Raw genomic sequence first — 21,321 nt, 5'->3', positions numbered from 1 at the left:
CTGATATTTCTTGTCTTGCGGAGCTGTCCCGGATTCTCTCTGCATAGGTGCCAGTCTGGCAGTTTCTTCGCCCGCCCCAAAGCTGCATCAGGCTGTCAGCAGTGAGCGTTCTGTGGTCATCCAGGGTTTCTGGTTGCCATGTGCATGACGGTCTTAGCTACAGTGATATTGTCTGTGCACTTGGCAGTGTAGCAGGTTACTGCTCCGCATACTCCTTGATGTTTATCTGGTCTCCCAGTGAGGCTGCCGTCTTGAACAGCACTCAGAGTGCCTAAAGCAGTCTCGAGGTCCACCCTCTGGCCAGAGGCTGGTCTGTGTTATCGCTGGTCTGCTGCACTTCAGGAGTGGTTTGCAAGCAGGCACCAGCATGTTCACACCATGCATTGCTTCAGCTTGGGAAGCACAGTCGTTAAACTGGTGTGGTTAAAATCCCCCACCATCACTCCACAGCTGTCTGCCATAGCTGTCCCTCTTCTGTTTGCATTCACAGCGCTTTCACTCTCTCTCCGTAGTCTCCGACAGGATGCCGTATTGACTTCGTACGACCAAGTCAGAGCTGAGCTTTGCAGTTCCAACCACATACTTTGCCCTGAGTATTACTGAGGTCTCTCATTCTTAAGTTTCACAGCCACAACGTTGAAACACACCACTTCCACTCTCACTTGTCCCTAGAAGAGCCGCTGCATCCATGCGCTACGCCATCTCTGAAAAATGTAATGTGATTACAGCAACACATTACCCCCAGCACAGCCAGTTAAATTATAATTCATTATCATTCGTTATCTATGAATAATATACATTATATCGTAGCTGATAAAACATGAGCTACATAAGCTTTTATATATCATGTACTCATAAATAAAAGACAAATGTTTTTATTTATTTTCAAATAATAAAGGTTTCACCACTGATCAGTAATCCTGTCCTCATTCCCAGCATCACGATGGTTCGTTTCATGGCTGGCACTAGCTGCTAGCTATGCTCTCAGTTTCTACACTATGGATGCTTGAACAGTGCCATAACCACTGACATCAGTTAGTATGGCATGAGCTACTGCAAGAGAGTCACCTATCTTTTGGAAATGCATCCTACAGATACCACTACCATGTCTCAGCACGGTGTGCAGTCTGCCCTTAAAGAATTTGAGGAAGCTGGACTCTCTACAGGCCTACAAATCTCTCAACTGCATCTGAAATCATGTCCTTAACAATAAAAAACAAACCAACAAAAACGATGATAAGTAGTACCCCTGACACTAATATTATCAATAAAGTCTTACAGATATCCATTCCTGCTCAGCAGCACTCGTGTCCACACAAGACCAGAGGCAAATGTCACACTACTACACCCGCGCTTAGCACCAAACTTCCTTTATTGTTGAATAATTGAAATGAAGGTGCTGAACGCAGATGAAGCACAAGCTTTGAAATTGCTCTTTTTGACAAAACCTATAAAATTATTTTCACATAATTTCTTTGAAAAGACAAAAGTCTAAATTTATGGGGCGACCGTGGCTCAGGGGGTTGGGACGCTCATCTGTAACCGGAAGGTTGCCGGTTCGAGCCCCGGCTCGGACAGTCTCGGTCGTTGTGTCCTTGGGCAAGACACTTCACCTACCGCCTACTGGTGGTGGTCAGAGGGCCCGGTGGCGCAATATGGCAGCCTGGCTTCTGTCAGTCTGCCCCAGGGCAGCTGTGGCTACAACTGTAGCTGCCTCCACCAGTGTGTGAATGTGAGAGGGAATGAATAGTGGTGTTGTAAAGCACTATATAAATGCAATCCATTATTATTCATTTCAGTTGCATCATGTAAGTGCTTTAGCCGTTACTGTAAGAATTATGGCCAATGACATGCTTTTGGATAATATGAACTTCAACATTTGTCCAAACTGCCCCAAACATTTGTTTTAACAGAGGGACAACATGGCATCTATAAACAAAATACTTTTCTTTATAAAGTATAAATTATTTCTATTTGCACACAATAACAGAATTATATCAGAAAACCTGAAGTTGTCTGTGTAGCTAGTTAAAGCCTACACAAGGATGGCAATAATTAACCAGTTACCAAAAACAAGAAACAAAACCGTCTTAACCCATCGTAGACCAATCTCTTACATCCTTTGTCTCTATGTTTTGAAAGAGTAGTTGTCAAACAGCTAACAGATCATCTGCAGAGGAATGGTTTATTTGAAGAGTTTCAGTCAGGTTTCAGAGCTCATCACAGCACAGAAACAGCTTTAGTGAAGGTTACAAATGATCTTCTTATGGCCTCTGACAGTGGACTCATCTCTGTGCTTGTCCTGCTAGACCTCAGTGCAGCGTTCCATACTGTCGACCATAATATTTGATAATCGATTAGAGAATGATGAAGGTGGGTGATTCTCACAAAGACTGCGAGATCTTTCATATTCTGATAAAAGTATTATTATAACACAGTTTTAAGGAACTGTAATCTTATTTAATGGCAGATGATCCTAAACGATTCTCATTACCAATATAATAAACAAACTGAAATAATTCATCAAAAAACTATTTTTAAAGAGTTCTTAGACTGATGCAAATAAGCATATAAATGAACAACACACTCCATGAAAATTGATGATTTATATATATTTATATATTTCAAATCAAGTCTCATGACCGACACACAAACATGTAAATGTAGAGCTCATTTTTAAATTAATTTTATTGCTCACAAAAACACCAACAGGGCGACGATTAAAGAAGATGTTTTGATAAATATGACAAATTCTTGTCTCTGGAAGATAAAACATTTTAGAAATCTGCACATTTTCATGCATAGCAGTAATGAAAATCTCTTGTGGAGATAAGAATTATGGTAATGAAAATAATTGAGTTTACCCAATTGACTGAGAAAAGATGCAAGCAACAAAGAAAGTAAAAACAACTGAAAGACTGATGTTACTGTTATTACTGTTCAAAGTGATCATTCGTGTTTTTGAAGTACTTTGCCCAAATGTGTCCTGTACTCCTCGAGCAGCTCAGGATCCATATACAGTCTTTCCCTTTGTTTCTGAAGCTAATCTAAAAATACAATATTAGTACGTTTGAAAAGTTTTAAACACAAAATCTCTTAACTGCTTTTAAAATGAAGCTTATATGCGGGTCTCATCTCCGCATTAAAGGTTCTCGTCACCTTTAAGATCCTTCTGAGTGCGTGTTAATGACAATCATGAGCAACACTAATGAGACGCTCTTGGCTAAGTTCACAAATAAGCTGAAATGCTAGCATACTGCACAGCCTTGAACACTGCTTCATGCTGGAGCCTTACATTTTCTTTGTGAATATAAAAAATGTTTTTTATATTTAGAAAAGTATGGAGTATAATCCCATATGGGTAATGATAATGGGCAGAGTCACAGACGGGAGATGCAGTAACAAGAATATCAAAGCGAGAGAAGAGAGAACAGTTTGAATCTTCTATGTGAAAACTTGCTGTTGGCCTGGTCAGAGCAGGTGAAGTCGCATCATGCTAATAAGAAACATTTAGTGCTGACAGTCGTTTTTAATAAATTCATTAATTTTTTTTATTTAAATACCATATAAATTAATGTTAGGCACAATTATAGACATTTTACATATCTTGGCAGAATTGTATTTCTTTTATATGATAAGGAATTTTTTATGACATTAACAAAAACACAGAAAATGGATTCAGACTCACATCGGTAACAAGAATTTACTGGGAGAATTCCCCGGGTTTCTTGGTTAAATTATTGTGAAACTGGGGTTAAATCTTTCTTTACATCAAATATCATAGTTTATATTAATAAGAACAGAGCTGCTGCTCCACCACATCAAAAGGAGCCTGTTGAGGTGGTTCCAGCATCTGACTAGGATGCCTGCGGGCATGTCCCACCAAGAGGAGGCCCCGGGCAGACCCAGGACCACAGTGGAGAAGGTAGATCTCTTGATGGGTTTGGGAAAGCCTCGGTGTTCCACCGGCAAGGCTAGAGCAGGTGGCCGGGGAGGTGGAGGTCTGGGCTTCTTAGGCTGCAGCTCTTATGGTTCTGCTGGTCCTGTACAGTCGTAGGTGAAGCATTGAGTTACAGTCAATGCAGGTGGTCCAAAGGTTGATCAGTCTGGTCTTACAGTCACGAGTGACTCCTTTCACAGTGCTTCACTTGTTCTACATTTTCTCATGTTATTAGAGTTATTATTGCAAAATGGATTCAATTCATTTTTCACCTCAAAATTCGATAAACAACGCCCCATAGTGAGAAAGTGGAAAAACAGCTTCAAATGTTTGCAAATCTATTAAAAATAAGTTATATTTCTCCTGACTTGCATGGTACAGTTTCCTCTTCTCTTTTTTTCATAGCATTATTCCTGTTTGTATCTGTTCTTTCCACTCTTCTGCTGCAACACTGAATTTCCCAAATCTGGGACAAATTAAGGCCGTCTTGTCTGAAGTCTTTTTGAGTATGATACTACAGCCTTGCCACACCCATTTTTGCTGTCCTTTTAGACGATGAACCTTGCCCCAGTCCCAGATCCGGAGCAGTGCATCTTCAAGCTGAAAGCTTAGATTGGCCTAGTGACCAGCTCCTGGTGATTCCAAACTTTTATATTTGTGGATGATGGAGAACATTGTTCTCCATTTTCAATTCAGTGTTATGTGTATAGCATCAAATCCCAACAACAATCACCTTAATTCAGTAGGATAAATAAAATACAGAGAAAATCCAAACAATGAGATGATGCCCTATGAGGAAGCGCGTGGTAATAGTGGGAAGGAAAAACTCCCCCATTTACGAGGAAGAAAAGTCCAGCAGAACCAGGCTCAGGGTCAAGAAGAGAGAAACTGCTCCACAGCAGGAGCTCACACACTGGAGAAGCACAGGGATTAATAATAACTGATAATTCAATTCAAAGTGGTGTATAGACACACAGTGAGTGAAGGAGAAACACTCATCATGGGAGCCAACAGCAGTGTAACTAATCACCTGATCCAGCCCTACCTAAGTTTTATGGCTAATGTTTAAAGTATAGAGGGTGTCCATCTCCTGGATCCAAACTGGGAGCTGGTTCCACAGAAGAGCAGACTGAATCTGAAGGCTCTGCCTACTTTAAAATAGCCTTGGGATCACAAGTACACCATTAGTCTGAGAGCAAAGTTCTCTATTGTGCTGATACCATACTACGAAATCTATAAGAAAACATGGGTGCTGATTATCAGGCTCTACAATGCTGCAGACGTCTATACCTTTGCCCAGATCTGTGCCTGGCTCAGCAATCTAAAATCTCAAATTCTCCAGACTTCATGGATTGGTTTGTGCTCTGACATACACCCTCAGTTATGGGAAAAGCTATGGACTTTATATAGACAGGCTTTACAAATCAGCTCAAATCAACTGAATTTACCACAGAATGGCCTAAACTGATCATTTTCCTACTGAAGTCAGCTAACAACATGATGTCTCAATACTAGTGTGGTGTTCAGTAGCTCCACTGATACTTGCAGGTTCAACAGCAAGTTGAAAAGTTTAACATTTTAAGATAAAAGCCCCACACTGACCTCAAGAAGATGAATTTCTACAAGACAGCAGGTCACAATATTAAAGTGGAAAAAATAAAGGTTTTATCTCACCAGCATCATTCAATTATTTGAACTGATGGAGTTTGATGCAGCACATAAGACTTGATGTGGAGTTCAGGTCACCTTTAAAATTAACGGGCATTTATTTAAATTTACCTATCATTAAAAAAAAACCCTATAACAGTTATACTGTGGTTACTTTTGGAACGGGGTTTAAAGTCTACAAGACTTTTAAATGCAAGGCAGCCAGCTATACATGTGTTTTAGAGGTAAATAGCCTTAAGTTCCTATGGGCCAGTGATATTCAGCTATTTTGAAAAGAAGCGCATCCAATGGAAATCAACTTTTAACGAGCAGACCCAAACTCTTTAACTAGGATTAGTGGTGATATTTAAAAAAAGAAGAAGAAAGAAAAAAGAAAAGAAAATACACCTAATACCTACAAAAACACGGCTCCTCCTTTGGCAATCGTAGGAAAACCCTTAACACAAGGGCAAAAAGAAACGCTGCAGAGGATACATATCCATCCTTCCCCTGGTCCAAATATATGACCAGTGTAAAGAAAAGAAAACAGGTCTATCTAGGAAGCAACAGACAAGTTGCACAACATGGACTGATTCGGATTCTTGTACAGCGCTTTTCTGCTCTCCCAGAACACTCAACGCGCTCTATACAACACGCCACATTCACCCAGTCACACGAGCATCATCTTTCTATGCATTTAAGTGCTTTCTAACTACCAGTCACACACATTCATACTCCAGTGGATGCAGCGGGATTACTATCTTGCCCAAGGATATTTGGCATGCAGATTAGGGGGAGCCAGGGATCAAACCACCGACCGTCCGATCAGCAGATGACCGGCTCTACCTCCTGACCTACAGCCACTCCTAAAAGTGGGAAAAAATTCAGCTTGAGTAACAGCACCAGCACTCCGTATGTAAAGAGACTCGGTCATCACTGAATGTGGAGGTGTGTTCAAAAAGACCCCATCAATTTTTGGAATGAACCTGTGACGAGTCGACACTAATTTTAAACTGGTTTGCAAGAGCTGTCACACAAACAGACTTAGCTTGTTGTCACAGCTGTGCTATCAGCTGGGAACAAGTCTATTGACCATTTGTGGCCAAAAGACACAGGCTGCACACCACTCCAGTGGTCAAAGTAAACCAGAACATTTACTTGACATTTTATCAGTGAGATGAGGCGTTATCTTGGGAGTAAGACAGAACACTAATAAAAGTGACTCGTGCGCTCCCACAGAGCGCCCTGCCAGGAATCCAGATGACTCTTATTGTATTGTAGTTAATCTTAGGATTTGTTTGATCACAAAGTATTGGTTCATGATAGTTTGAAAGATATCAGTATCACAGCATCCTTAAACATACTGACTTTACTCTGGGTAGGACAGTGCTTCCCATACACACAGCCACTACATGGTAAGTGCTGATGACCCAGGGAAAAGATATTCAGTGAAACTGAGCTGAATGAATGTGAATGCTTTCCTTTATTTCACTAAAAGTCAGCTTGGATTCTTCTTTTATTTGCCGCCTTGCATCTCATTGTTAATGCAAAATGACGTTACGTTTGAATGAGAACAGGTCAGAGAAGTTTGCAAATCACAGGTCCAAAGATACTGTAACAGTTTTGAATCCATCTTCTGTGATGTGCAACTGTGAAGCACAGACCATCAAACATTCAGCCTAATTCCTGATCACACAGGATAACGAAACGAGACTAACACATTTTCTCTTGGAGCCATGTAGCGCACTGTGGCTGCAGCTGCCCAGACGCCAGGTTCAATTCCACAGGAAGCTCACACACACTGAGTAAGCACACCTTCACTGAGGCATCAACATGATGTCACAAAGAATGAATGGAAACAATTAAGCAAATTGTCTTTCACCCATTTTATGACCGACACACCAGCACCCAAAAAACCTACAGAGCGCTAAATTGGGTGTGTATGTAGTGAGGGCATTCTGTGACATTTAAATAGTGATAAATATCAGCCTACTGTTAACCAAGAACAGGAAAGGAGCACGGAAATAGATTAAAAAGGTGTCAAGTTATGACTGTTCCAGATGTGCTTCGGCACCGTCCATTTGTCGTTCTGTTCTTGGCTACGAATAGCTATCTCCAGGCAACTGGATGCCAGTGTGCCTCTATTTGAGGGTAGGGTAGGGTAGGGGCTGGGGCTGATGCGGTAGCTAAGCTAGCGGCTATGTTAGCTGCCACAGCAGATGAAATGCTGCAGGTCCGCTGAGGACAGCCCGGGGTTGCTGATCGGCTGCTATGTCACCTAAACTCATCCGAGTCCTCGCGGTACAGCAGAATATTCGCACATATGCTAGAGGACAATCAACACGTCTCTAATGCAATCGTGTAATAGCACACTCATTCAGCTCCCATCGCTTTTCCCGTTTTGCTCCGCCGGCATCCCATCCCAGTCTACTGGATGTCGCGCGTTAACGCGAGGCAGGTCACAATATCACAGTATGACACTTGTGTTCGAATAACCAGTAGTCCCTTAATGACCAGCACAACTATGTCAACTCGCCAGATGGTTACTTGTCAGTCACAGGCTAAAGTGGAGGAGCAGGGGTTGGCAACGCTGCACACTATTAAAAGCCAGAGTAACGACTAGTTATCGTAAGGCACGTCTCAGCCACCGAGACGCATCATCCCAGCTTAAGCTGTTCAACATCAACCACTGTGCACCAGCAATGGTGACCAACCTGTTTCAGTCGAAGCCTGCCTCTTTGCCTCATCAGCTATCTGAGGCGCCGCGCCGGAGAAGCGGTAACACGAGGCCGGTAACAGGGGCGAAAAGAGGGTAACGTTCTTCTACCAAGCACTGTTACCACTAACCCAGTGTCAGCCTCCACCATAACCAGCAACTCCTCCATAAATAAGACCAACGCCGGCCGGCTAGTTCTTACCTCAGGCGGTGTGTCGAACCAAGTTCCGACTAGCAGCCATGTTCGGAACCCCTATTTCCCTTCGTCCACACGAACCGAGCCCCCTCCCCCAGGTCAGTTGTCCTTCGTTCAAAGCAGAAATCCAAAATAATGTCGAGTTGCCTTATTTGCCAGGAACTGGTTTCCCGTTTCCAGTACAATATGATAGTCTATGTTCTTCGGAGCTCGAGGAGCGGGGCTGTCGATGGGGACTGATTGCCGGCGCAGCACAGCTAGCCGTGCCTAAGGGGTGGTGGGCAGCCCGCCGCTTCAAACACGGACACCTCGAACTCAGTCTTCTTTCTGTTAAGCAAGCTTAATGTACTGGATCGATATTTATTCTCAGGTGCACAACAAAGTCCCCTGCAACCACAGCGTGGGGCAACTGAATAGGCGATCTCGTCCTCTTCTCAATTAATTTAAAGGCAAGATGCTAACATTAGCTAGCTAGCTAGTAGCTAGCATGCTAGCTGTCTTGATTAAAACACTGCCATTGGAATTTGAAGGAAGACAGTCCGCAAAGTGCAGGCTGTTTGATAGTAACGGCCAGCCGACGGACCGAACCTGCAGACGCTATGAGAAAGACCGTATTTTAGCAGACACGGCTAAAGCTAACTCTATGCTGGCCAGCCCCTCTGTGATGTTAATATCGGTCAAAGGAGAGGGGCTGCATTGAGAGCGCACTCCCGACACTAGGCAAGTACGGCCCAGCGCGTTCCAGAGAAATTTCCCACAAAATGGCTGCCAAAACAAACCGCACCGCATACTATCAAACAAACTTCCCAAAGTTCAGTCTGTAATGGTGCTAAAGCAATCATTTTAGAGGTCTGCCCGATGCAGACCGTGTAACGCTTCGAAAAGATGATGGTAGTGTTGTCACAAACTAGCACGAGTCACCACGTTAGAGCACCTCCTTTCCTCTGCAGGTACGAGTAGTTCGTTTCTCCTGTAACTACACAAAGCGATTAATGTGAGTTTCACTGACAGCACAGGTAGCAACGCAACGAGCTAAACGGCCAAACACCCGCCGCACACAGCGGCCGTGCTACCTGTCCACACATGAGCTCTGAGTCACACCTGAGAACAGGTGGACACACTCATAACGTTAAACCTGACGGTCGGGGGGGGAGGACTGAGCGGTTACAGCGCGAAACCTGAGCTGTGGTCGTTAGTGTTGTACCCCAGCACCTGTGCGCTCCACGGTCACTCAGGCACGTCTTTGAGTGACGCGCAAAGTCAGCGTGGAGCTGCACCCCACGGACACTTGTTGGTTCAAAGCTGCCTGAATTCTTCAAGAAGGCGCTGGAAACGCTTCAGATTCTGACAGCATGACACACCTGCTGCACAGCTGACCGGTTTGAAGCGACACGGCGAGTCATCGTCACACAGCTACAGCGTGGACACGACACGGTAACAATGCTCCGGTAAGCTGTGGCGTTTAAATGATGCTGCGTTGGTACTCAGGGGCTCTTGACACCACATGTATGGAGCCGTGCTGCCATGTTTGCCAGCAGGACTCAGGACTGACGTCCGGTTGGAGCCGGTGCGGATTGCGGTCCGTTTCCCGTCCTCAGCGGCAGGACTGGCCTGCGTGGGCTCCTGCTCCAGCTTTTGACACGTTGAGTAGAGCTGCTGCTCTGCATGCCTTTGTTGTAACAAGTAGATCTGAGTGACTGTTGCATTTGTATGACCGGTCTCTTACCTGTGGCAGGTATCACAGAACTGCTGCTCACTGCATTGTTCTTTAGTGGGGGGACCAGTTTCTGCAACCCTGTGGGACAGCTGTGCCGTACAATCCAGGGCCCAGCAACCTTCCACGTTCAAAGTCATTAAAGTTACCTTTCTTCTCAGCTTGAACTTCAGTGAGTTGTTGTCTAAATGCATCAGGCTACTGCCACGTGACCGCATGATTGGACCGTTGACCATGTGTACCTAACAGAGTGAGTAATGGCATTTTTAAAACCACCTCAGTGCTGTGAATCTGGACCAAAGAAACCAAGAGCAGTCAGATTAATGTTCGTCAGTGTGATGGTGCATTTAGCTAAAGAGTTCAATTATAACCAACCAAAAACATTTATTAAAACAAATATGGCAGCTATGTGGAAAAAAGAAAAATACTTAAACTGGTTCAAACAAACAGCTACAAAACAGGAAGTGTGTATAATGGACGCTGTTTGTCACCCGAAGAAGCAAAAACAACATATTCACTTTGAATAAATGGTCCACTGTTAACCATTTAAAGATACCAGCAGTGTGGGTGCAAGTTCAGAATATGGAGCCAGTCACAGACTAAAAGGATCATTAAGAAAATAATCAGGAGCACAGAAGCCAACAAACAAAACAGCACAGAGCATACAAGCAACCTCGCTGCAGTCAGACTGATCAGGGTCCTCAGCACAAACAGCTGGATCCAAAATCCCAGGACAAGGCAGGTTCACAGCACGCAACAGTGTGTGTTACTTTGTAACCTCATCTACTGTATACATGTGCATTACAAACAACGGGACCTTTTCACAGCGCAAACAAGGTACTGCACTGATGGACCCAGGTATCACATAATGTTCTCCACCTGATCTGTGAGAACTGGAAGCACCAGAGGAGATGGATGGTTGATTAAAGGACTGGATGAGAAACCCCAGCTGAAGGTCTGCTTCAATGTGCTTGGAGGAAGCTGCAGACCGGTGACTGAAGCCGAAGAGGAGGGTGACAGACGGCAGACGTGCCAGAAGGAGGTTGCAAATCCATTCTCCTCCTCCGGCCCAGCTTACACGCACACATCATTTCTTCTGTTTCGGTGGAGGTCTGAGAACAAAAAAGAAAATACACAGTTACCACAGATACACACAGCAGGTACTATGTTTACAGACAAATGCAGTGTTTTTGGTGCAGGTCTGTGTCTGACAAATTCAATGAAAATCAATATGGGGGGGGGTCCTTAGTAAGATGGCTGAGGTGTTTAAGTGGTTCATGATCTGGTGACTGAAGTCATGTGGTTCTCATGTTGCCTTCAGCGAGCCTCTGCACTTACAGTAAAAGCCAGAAAAGGTCAGAAACGATTCTTTGAGCAGTTCGGCTGCAGCTTGATCTGGTTCCAAACACAGACACGTATCTGTAAATACATTTATGCATCCATGTGGCTCATTACCTGAACTCTGAATGTTACTTTAGCAAGTTCTTAATGGAAGCAGTGAGAGGTTTTCCTTCCATCTCCTCCAATGAACCTTAAAACTACAGACTGGAGCTGACAGCAGGCTGTGTTTCTTCAAAGCCACTGTGCTGCTGCCAGCTGGGTTTTGTTTTTAAGGAGTCCACCAGATGGCGCTGCCGCAGCGCAGGAGCTGAGAGCTCTGTCCTCAGGAACCACAGAGGCTGAGGAGCTAAAGTGTGCAAGTCCTTAGTCTGAGCCCTGATGCAGAAGCAGGAAACTGAACTGATTAACTGAGTTTCAACTGAGCAGAATAAGCTCCGCCTTTCTGATAACAATGGTAATGTTAGGCTGCGTGTTCTTTAAAAACTAAAGCAACATTACATGGTTACTCTGATAAACAGTTACAGGTTACTCAGCAACTGTTCCAGTCCAACTGTGTTGGATCCACTTCAAAGAAAGCTTCCAGAAAATGTAACCTTTGACCCGGAGGTTCAGCAGCTGCAGCCATGGCTGCCCGACCGACAGGCTGGTCGCACGCCCGCCTGCTGTCATCAACCGGGGTTTTTTGTTTTTCCTTTAAGAGGCTGGTATTCAAAGGCAGCCAGCCTCCCCTCATCCACACCAGTTCTCCTACAGGCAGGAGCACCATCAGTGTGGTTCCTCACCCCGCCCTGCAACATCTGGGCGGGGCAGCGGAAACTACCTGCCAATGCTGCCCATCGACATCAGCTCTGCCTTTAACAGTGACCCCAAACATACTGCCTTAACCACACCTGCACGTGGATTAAAATCATCCTCACCGATCGGGCCAAGCTTTACAAACAGTGAAGCTCGGCCCACATCTCTCCTCCACTCACACTTTGTAACGGCTCTACAAACTCGTCCCCCTCTAACTCTTTAATAGAAATAATCATGTCACAGTGGGCATAGCTGGACTCATCTCAGACGAGGGTCACCTGGTGCCCTGAACAGCAAGAAAACAAAAGAGGTCATCGTGGGTTTTAGGACGTGCAGACTGTGTGGACACGCTCCAGCATTTCCCACAGAGAACATTTGGTGGACAGCCCACAGCACCGCCGCCATGAACAAAGGTCAGCAGCACCTACGCTTCCTGAGAGATCTGAGGAGAAACGTTGTAGACGCAGCTGCTGGTGTCTCGCCACTCCTCCCTGCTGTCACGTCAGTGTGTTTTACAAACTCCTCGTCCACAGTAAAAAAAAAAAAAAAAAAAAAAAAAAATCGAAGAGTAATAGCATCTCAGCAGGAGGATGAAAACTGTGAGGGAGCCTTCACCTACTTTACCTGGTGCCCTCAGGGCAGCGTGTCAGGTCTGGTAACCCATACAGGGACCCTTCATGTGAACATGCAAAGGAAACACTGGTTTCCAACTTGGTGAGTTGCTAAGCAGCTTCCTGTGACCGTTTCTCCTGATCGCCAATGTTAGTGGACGTGAATCTGGGTGCAGAGCCTCATTAAGGGCGCTTTACCTGTAGATGCCCACCACCACAGCGTGGTCTCTCTCATAGGGCTCCAGCGTGAGCTGTTCCTGTGGTTTCATGTTCTCTGCACTCATCTTCTTCACTTCTGAGGCAAACACTGCCTCTGGAGCTGCTGTTGAGTCTATACAGTTAGCCTTAAGGAAGAAGAGCACAGCTGGAATCAGACTCACGAACAACAACAAGTCATGAACAGCTAGACATTCCTCACCATCACACGAGTATCCTAGCATACGACTAAAACTAGTTTGAGTCCAAATCAAGGATTCAGTCACACATAACCTGATTTAGCAGCCGTCTACAGTCATTCTGTAGTGAAGCAGGAGACGTCCTTTTATTCTCTTTAGCTTTAGCAACATTTGCTATTAGAAATCACGCCATGTGAGAAACGTACTCATGTTTGTGGGTCAGTAACTCGAGATAACTGACTCGGAAAATGTCTTCATTAGTTTTTTGAGATTGAACAAAGCCTAATGGTCAGCAGCCACTGGCCGAAGAGGAACCGTGACAGACCTTTAGAAAGCCTGGAGAACTTCTGCATAAGACAACGTTAAAACCTTCAAAGTCCAGCGTTCAGGGAGCCGTTACCTGTTACGGCAGTTATCAGCGTACCTTGATTGAGATAACAAAGTGGCCGCCGTTCTTCAAAAAGTTGTGAGCGTTCAAAGCAACGATCCTCGTCTGGTCAGGCTGGGCAACATCAGCAAAGATCACATCCACCATGCCTGCAGAGGGACAGACGACACGTGAATGCTCTGCATGTTCACCGTGCAGGTTCCTGATGGGACGATGGCCGCCCCTCGCCTTCGTGTCAAGGATTACAAACAAACCTGTTCGTCTTTCACCAGCTCATCTGCATCACACTACTCACCAACAAGCATTCTGTATTTGTGCGGGTGCCGAGCGTCTTCGATGATTGGAATGATGTTGGTGCGTTTTTTCGCCACGTTGAGAAGGTCGCGACCCGACCGGTGGGAAAACTCTACTGCATAGACCAGCCCTTCCTGTCACACAACACACTCATGTCAATGCAAGCTGCTTTTGTTTCCTGTGTTAAATCTACGCTGCATGTACACTGTGCTGAGACCTACGCCCTAACTTGATCTACACCACCCTAGAAATCTTGATGATGCAGCCCATTGGCCCACTCATGACTTTATTTCCACCCAATTCTGGCCCCATTTTTAATCCACTGGAAGAGAAACTCCAGTGAGCCGCGTTTGTCTCTTTCATTTTAGGAACATCCCATGACACAGGGATTTCCCACCGTCCGGTTCCCCAGTTTTTGATGGAGGAATGAGGATCGTAGTTTTAATTATTGTGCGTTTGATCCCTTTGCCCCTCCTGTCACGTCCCCTGTGGTCAAACACTACTGCCAGCAGTGGTCTGCCCGTTCGGCAGCTACAAAGAGAAAGTGTGCGGTACTCACGGGTCCAACGATGTCGGAAACGTGGGACACTGTGGTGCCAGAGGCAGCTCCCAGGTACATGACCTTGGCTCCAGGCTTGATGTGGATCTGGTCGACTCCTCCCAAGATGGCCGCAGCCAGCTTGGAGCGGAACGGATTCCAGGCTCTGTATTCAATCTTAGTCTCTCCTTCCTACCAAGAAGCGAACATAGACTCAAAGTGTGGTCACAACAGCAGGAAGAGCACACGTTTTTATATTTGGCATAGCAGCAACAGCTGAACTGGACTCACTTCCACACTGATCCTCTTCTCTCCATACACAGACTCTCCTACCACCATGTTTTTTGTCACCAGGGCATCCTCCTTTCCCCTGCAGATGAACACTCCTGACACACACACACACACACACACACACACACACAGGAATAAGCTTCCAAATGAAGGCAAATGCTGAAAGGTGAATAAAATGTGACAAACTGTAGCCGAGGCTCAAAACAGTCCAGCCTTCGGTGCAGAAAATGCCTCAGTCCTCTAAAATATGAACAATCACCTTCATGTCTGTGAGGCTCGATCAGGACCTTCTTCCCTCCTCCGAAACCACCTCGGCCACCCCTCCCTCCTCTACCCCCTCTGCCTCTTGGGGTTCCTCTGCCACCGCCACGGCCCCGAAATCCTCCACCGTCTGGGGACTGGAAGCCTCCACCTGAAAAACAGCCGCGCACAAGAGAAAGTTCCAGAACCTGGATCAGCAGGTCGCAGAGTGATGCATTTCTGTCCTTCACTGGGACGTTGGCTGGACACCTTTTGCTGATCATTAAATACACAAGTAACTGTTTTGTTTAAAGAACAAACCAGTAGTTACACTTTTTGGGTCTCGCTCTGTTTTTTCCATCCTCAGGTGTGTGTTTACAACAGCATGGCCCTCGGAGGGCGATGTAAAAACATAACGGCCCATCATATGAAAAAGGCTCCCACCCCTGCTTTACACTGAAACAATTCATTCAGAATGACGACAAGCACCAGTCACCTACCACAGAAATAACTGTTTATTAAAGACAGAATCATTGAAAAGGCAAAGCAGCTGCTCAGTGTTACCAACCAAGTCCTTCCACAGCTGCGCTGCTAACGGCTGCGCTGCTAACGGCTGCAGATGGTCCCAGCTTGGTACACATTACTGCCATGATGGCTTTAACAACGTGTCCAGTGGCCACAGTGAAACGAGTCATGTGGCTCGTATTTACGTGGAAACTGATGTTTTCTTCCCAAAATAAGAACAGACGAGCTGAGGTCTGCTGACTGTTAGTTCACTGTTTGTATACTTCGTGGCAACTTTTATCTTGATTTAATCATCCAGGTAGGTAAAACCTAGAAGGTTGATTCTGTTCTTCTGGACGTTTTCAGTGGGAGAAACGCTTCATCATCATCATCATGTGTCAGCTGACTGCAGGTCTACAACCTTACAAACAGGACATTTACACAATGACTGAAACCAGCACCACTGAAGGAACACCGGGCTGGAGGTCAGCTCCTCGGTCACTGACCAATGGTCATGAGTGCCATTCACAGAGTGGGGGATGGCTGCAATCACATCATTGTAAGACTTAACCTCCAGTGTTTGCTGAAGGTGGGACCTCTTCATCACCATCTGATGGTCTCGTTTTTCTTTTCCACTGTTTGAATCCATGTGAGCTGCACAGCTGTCTGTAAGACTGCGGGGCATGTATCAGTGAGCCAACACACACCTCTGTGGACAAGCGTTGCAACTCTGTGGGCCTTGTATCTGAAATCCACTTTGTGTTTGTTACAAACAGTTATGAATGCTGAGAGTTCAGGAGCTTCTTTTGCCATCGTGTTCGTTTAGTCGAGGACCCCCTCTGAAACGTTTCACTGCTGCTTAAGTCTTTCGCTAAGCAAACGTCAGCCTCAGCTCAGAGTCTCACAGTTACTGAAATAAAGCCACAGTGCTGTGGGTTAGCAGGCATTATCACCTATAAATGAAGGTGGAACTGCTCTGACGCCGAGACCAGAACTTTTGCAGTAATGTTAACCTTTCAAAGCCGGTCGGAGCGGCACGCTCCGTTTGGCGTAACTATTTTTAAATCCCCGTAGAACTGGAACCACGTAAGCTTGTGCAATCATTTTTGCACATGAAACCGGAGGAGTTGTACTTACATCTCATCCTCGGTCAGTTTCCTTCCACATATGGCTTTATAGCAACACAAACATAATATTCCAGAAACACGCTTTGCCGATCCGATCAGCTGTTCGTAACACTTCCCACATTGGAATAGACGTCAGCGCAAACTATGGCATGTCCGCCATGACCTGCCCGAAACCGGAAGTGACGTCATTTTTGCAGAAAATGTAGTCTTTCTTACCTTCGGGGGCTCATAAGCCTACACTGGTGTTTTTAAAAGTCATGTTTGACTCTGTGCTTTTCTCAATAGTTTCTGGGATCCTCAAACTGCACTGCTGGAAATAGTTTATTTTGATGCACATGCTGGTTTTTATGCAAATTTGCATTATAATATTTATTTTTGTTTTTCCTGCAGTATATAAAAATTGGTGTATTTCAAAAATAAAACTATGAAGACCATCAAAATTAATTTCCTGTGGTTGGAAACTATTTTGTGCAACTTTTTTGTATTTGCAGTTTTGAGAGATAAGCCTCTTAAATTTCTCTGAATAGAAGTATATGTAAAAAAACAAAAATGATTTTTTTTTGTTTATTGCACGTTTTTGCAATTTATGCAGTTACTATGACTCAATGCATACGTATCATTAAAATGTGGCCTATAACGGTTGTATTGATGTATAACAACTTGAAATGCTCCCAAAAATGGCGCTATATAAATGCAATACATTATTATCGTTATTATTATTACAGCATGTACAAATATAAAGATAAGCTCTGGCGGACTTGGTTCTTAAAGGTCTTAAAGGGTTAAGAAAAAGTGGAGCGCTCAATGCGTGGTTAAAACGCGGTGGTCGAAGCAGCAGCGTTTGAAGATTGCTCGGTAACTGGAGAAACAAATACAAAGCAACACTTCAGCTGCTGTTTGTGATCAAGTGGAGCACAGAGTGTTTTGTGAGCTGCTTTAACTCAGAGACTGTCACTATTTGAACTTAACAGCCTATAATATTATATTATTAGCAGGTACCTGAATAAAAATACTTTTAATTGCTTCAAGTCGTCATCCTGGCATTTGAGGATCACATCCACGATGTGATGATACGAACGGCACGTTTCCAGTCTCACCTCTTCCTCCCCGGAATCCTCCCCGGAATCCTCCTCGTCCTCCACGGTCACCAAACCCTCCTCTGCCTCCACCTCTTCCTCCACCTCTTCCTCCTCTGTCCATGCGAGGACTGAAACCTGAAACCATGAATCGTTATTATATGTGTAAACAGACACATCTATAACACTCATCCACCCAATCATCTCCTCTTAAGCACTTTTATCCACTGACGTTCACACACACATCACATCGAGCGCACTGGAGGAACTCTGGCAGACTGGAGTAGGTGTGAGTCAGCCCACAGACGACCCACAGGCGGACCTGCAGGCTGTGAAATACCAGCAGAACCTTCAAATCCACCTCTTCAGAACAACGCGTTCAAACTTGAAGTTATTCGCAGCAACCAGAAAGTCAAGGACGATGGTGCCACTGTTACACTCACAGCTACTCCAGAAGATTCTGTTGTGGTGGTTTTCCCTTCGGCCGTGGAACACGTGAGTGGGGCCGTCACAGCGATAAAAGACCCGCGCTCTCATCTGTGCGCCACAAACGCCACAGAGGAAGTCAGGCTGATGATCCTGTTGCTCGGTGTCCGGCTTCTGTCAGGCTCGGAGACCGCGCTGTGGTGCTTTGTCCAGTTGTGTTTTTAAATAAAGGTCATTTAGATTTTTTTGAATGAGTTACTCTCAAGACTCACTAAGCGGTGCCACTGGTGGGCCAACCATTCCACTGGTGTCACGTTGTTGACCCCACGCAGCCAAGCAGGCACTAGTGAAAAACCGACGTCAGAGACGGAGTCACTGCAGGTGAGACAGCTGCTGCGAGCCAAAGCAACCAGTACGTGGCTGCTTACGCCAGTGCCGCCATCTTGGATCGTTAACCCGGGTCGCCGGGGCTGCTCCACATTTAAACACCGACTCCGACCACTTGAGGGACCCAGCACAACACGCACACAACGCGGCTGTTCAAACACACACTCAGAAACACGCTTAATAAAAGTAACGGGGCTGAGACTCGACTCACCGCCTCCTGTGTGGGGTTTGAACGACAGGCGTGCTCCGCGTGGCCGTGCCCGTGATGTTTGGACACTTTCACGGAACCGCAAACACACAGACCGGGCTAACGTTAGCGCGAGCTACGTCTCGTGGAGCAGAAAACGGCTGGAACGGGTTTCAGCCGGCGTGACCCGACTTTGGCTTTTCCTCGCGAAATAAAACCGTAACTCTGGTTGTAACGGAGCTCGCTGTGTGGGCCCCACGGAGTCCCAGACACGTGCGAGGAGACACGGCGCGTGTTCAACTCAGAGCACTTATTCCGCCAGCGCGGACACATCAACGGCTCACCGTGAACAAACCACGCGCTCAGACAGCCAAGTCTGCGGTAGTTTTCACAATAACGTGGTCGTGTAGGCCGTCCACGCAGTGTACCTGACTGCACAGACTCACTGAATACACGATCTGACATCAGCCCGCGTTACCGAGCGTACGCACGTGTGTCTTACTGTACCTGGCTTCATCGTTTCTGGCGTAAACTACTGAGATGGACGCAGCCCGTGGAGTTGAATCGCTTCTCTCCTGTGTTGATCCTCAGTGAACAGACACGGCGTGATCACGTCCCACGTGCAACTGTGCGACCGAGAGCAAACTTTCTTCTTCTATCTAATCTATTGTTGCTTAGCAAGCAAAACGGCGCATTAGCGCCACCAACTGGACACAGACGGAGACCTTGTTTTCAAACAGAGGACAGCTGCTGTCAGCTGCCGGATGTTGTGCCGAGACAACCTTCCTGTCACAAGGTAGAAGCTGGAATCCGTCTGTGATTGCTGATTGATATCTGCACGTAAACGATAACGGTCAGGCTTAATGTTCACATCTCACGTGGTTTGAAAGAGGCACTTATCTGCACAGTCTCATGCACACATATGCACACCTGCATACACCAAGTTACTTTTTGCACAACCCACTGTCGTTGTTGCACTTTTGCGATGTCTTGTGTCTGTATTATTCGGTTCTGCTGGCGTTGGTTTGTTGTAATCCTGTTTGATTGTCTGTAGCAGCGTGGTCTCAGAGGAACGTTGCTCCTTTCACTGTGTACTGTACCACTGCACATGGTTGCAATGACAATAAAGCCACTTGACTTGAGAACCACCGATGTCCACTGTGAGCAGCCATCTTTGACGCCATCTGTCTGCCATACAAAGCCGTTTCAGATTCCTTCCCAGACGCTGACCCTCACTCACATCTTGTGTCAGGTGATCTCAATGGGTCGCATAAGGTCTCACAATAACTTCACCCAAAACCTCTGCTAATAATGACCCCACGCCCTTTTTCACACCTCGGTACATGTGATAAGGCGGATGATCAATATAGTTGGTCCTCTTAAGGCTCCCACATGGGATTACATACCCAGGACTCTGCACCCTCTGCTTTCAGAAGTGAAGAAGCTCGATGAGAGGTGAAACGTCTTCAAGGCACTTAAAGAAGTCCAGTTGTTTTTTTCCAAGCTCCGTAGACGAGACAACTATTAAATGACCACTTCAAACTGACAAAGTCTTTGTACTGATGTTAGCTAAATGATCAGAACACACAGACAAGCACATCACTACTGCTCAGAGGAGCAGAGTGTAATTGTTTTTGAAAGGAGATCAGATTCATTTCTATTGAGCAGAAATGTTGGAAATCACAGTGAATAATTGCTGAGTCATTTGTTATTCTGATAAAGGCTCAGAGCATCAGGTGAATCCCCCACTCCTCTTTTCACTCCCACTGCTGCATGTCATCAACATCTTCGTTCCTCTTTTCTTCACCATTATCTGAACGATGGCTGAATCAGAATCTTTATTGTCATTGTGCTTTAAGAACAACAGAAACTGTATCCAAACCTGCTCTGTGTAAGTGAAAAGAGCACGCTGTTAAGAGAAGAAAAGAAGAATATATGTATAATAAATAACAATACAACAATAAAAAGAAATGAAATAAATAAAAAAATATAGTACATAGTATATCCAAGACTGTATATAAGAGTGAACAATGGAAAATACGTTGACACAGTGATTTTTCACAGGCTGCCCTTTCATGACCCTGGTTTCTCCTTGTTACTCTTACAAAGTGCTGCTCAGAGTGGAGCTCTGAGTGAAGGCACCTTGATTAAACTATAAAAAATATATAAATAAAACTGAACAAGTCAAATTTTAGGCCCATTTTCAACAACAGTGAGTTCCAGTGTCACATTAATGCAAGTTTAAAATATTAAATGAACAAACTCATTGGATATAGGTTTACAGTTTTTACACACACAAAAACGGATGAATTAACACAATTAATCAATTATCAGTTTTATGTAAATCTGTGTTGCTGCTGAGGCAGAGACCATCCAGAGATGCTGGCAGCATTGATGAAAAAGAAAAACAAACACAAGGTCAAATTAGCTATCATTAGCGTTTAGGTGTACATAGAAGTGCGATCAGTGCAAAAAACACGACACTTAATTTGAATTTTGAATTTATTT

General features: G+C 45.1%; 2 protein-coding genes across 2 annotated transcripts in view; both read right to left on the bottom strand.

The window, feature by feature from the left end:
* The window catches only part of dyrk1b (dual-specificity tyrosine-(Y)-phosphorylation regulated kinase 1B), a 61,756-nt gene extending 51,349 nt beyond the window's left edge, over positions 1-10,407 (bottom strand). The window contains exon 1 of the mRNA XM_040049925.1: positions 8,506-10,407. The gene's annotated coding sequence lies outside the window, so the exon portion shown is untranslated. The remainder of the gene's footprint in view (positions 1-8,505) is intronic.
* Positions 10,408-10,582: 175 nt separating this feature from the next.
* On the bottom strand, positions 10,583-19,479 carry fbl (fibrillarin). The gene is made up of 9 exons (XM_040049936.1): positions 19,321-19,479; positions 17,835-17,951; positions 15,126-15,278; positions 14,867-14,961; positions 14,597-14,767; positions 14,039-14,171; positions 13,780-13,892; positions 13,159-13,304; positions 10,583-11,325 (listed from the first exon to the last, which is right to left on the bottom strand). The coding sequence occupies exons 1-9, from the start codon at positions 19,328-19,330 to the stop codon at positions 11,301-11,303; spliced, it is 963 nt and encodes a 320-aa protein (XP_039905870.1). The 5' UTR covers positions 19,331-19,479; the 3' UTR covers positions 10,583-11,300.
* Positions 19,480-21,321: the final 1,842 nt, after the last annotated feature.

This window comes from Simochromis diagramma, unplaced genomic scaffold (genome assembly GCF_900408965.1).
Source record: "Simochromis diagramma unplaced genomic scaffold, fSimDia1.1 OVJJ01000021.1, whole genome shotgun sequence".
Lineage (NCBI taxonomy): Eukaryota > Metazoa > Chordata > Actinopteri > Cichliformes > Cichlidae > Simochromis > Simochromis diagramma.
The sequence above is the reverse complement of the archived record's forward strand: the minus strand, read 5'-3'. Positions and strand labels throughout refer to the sequence as shown.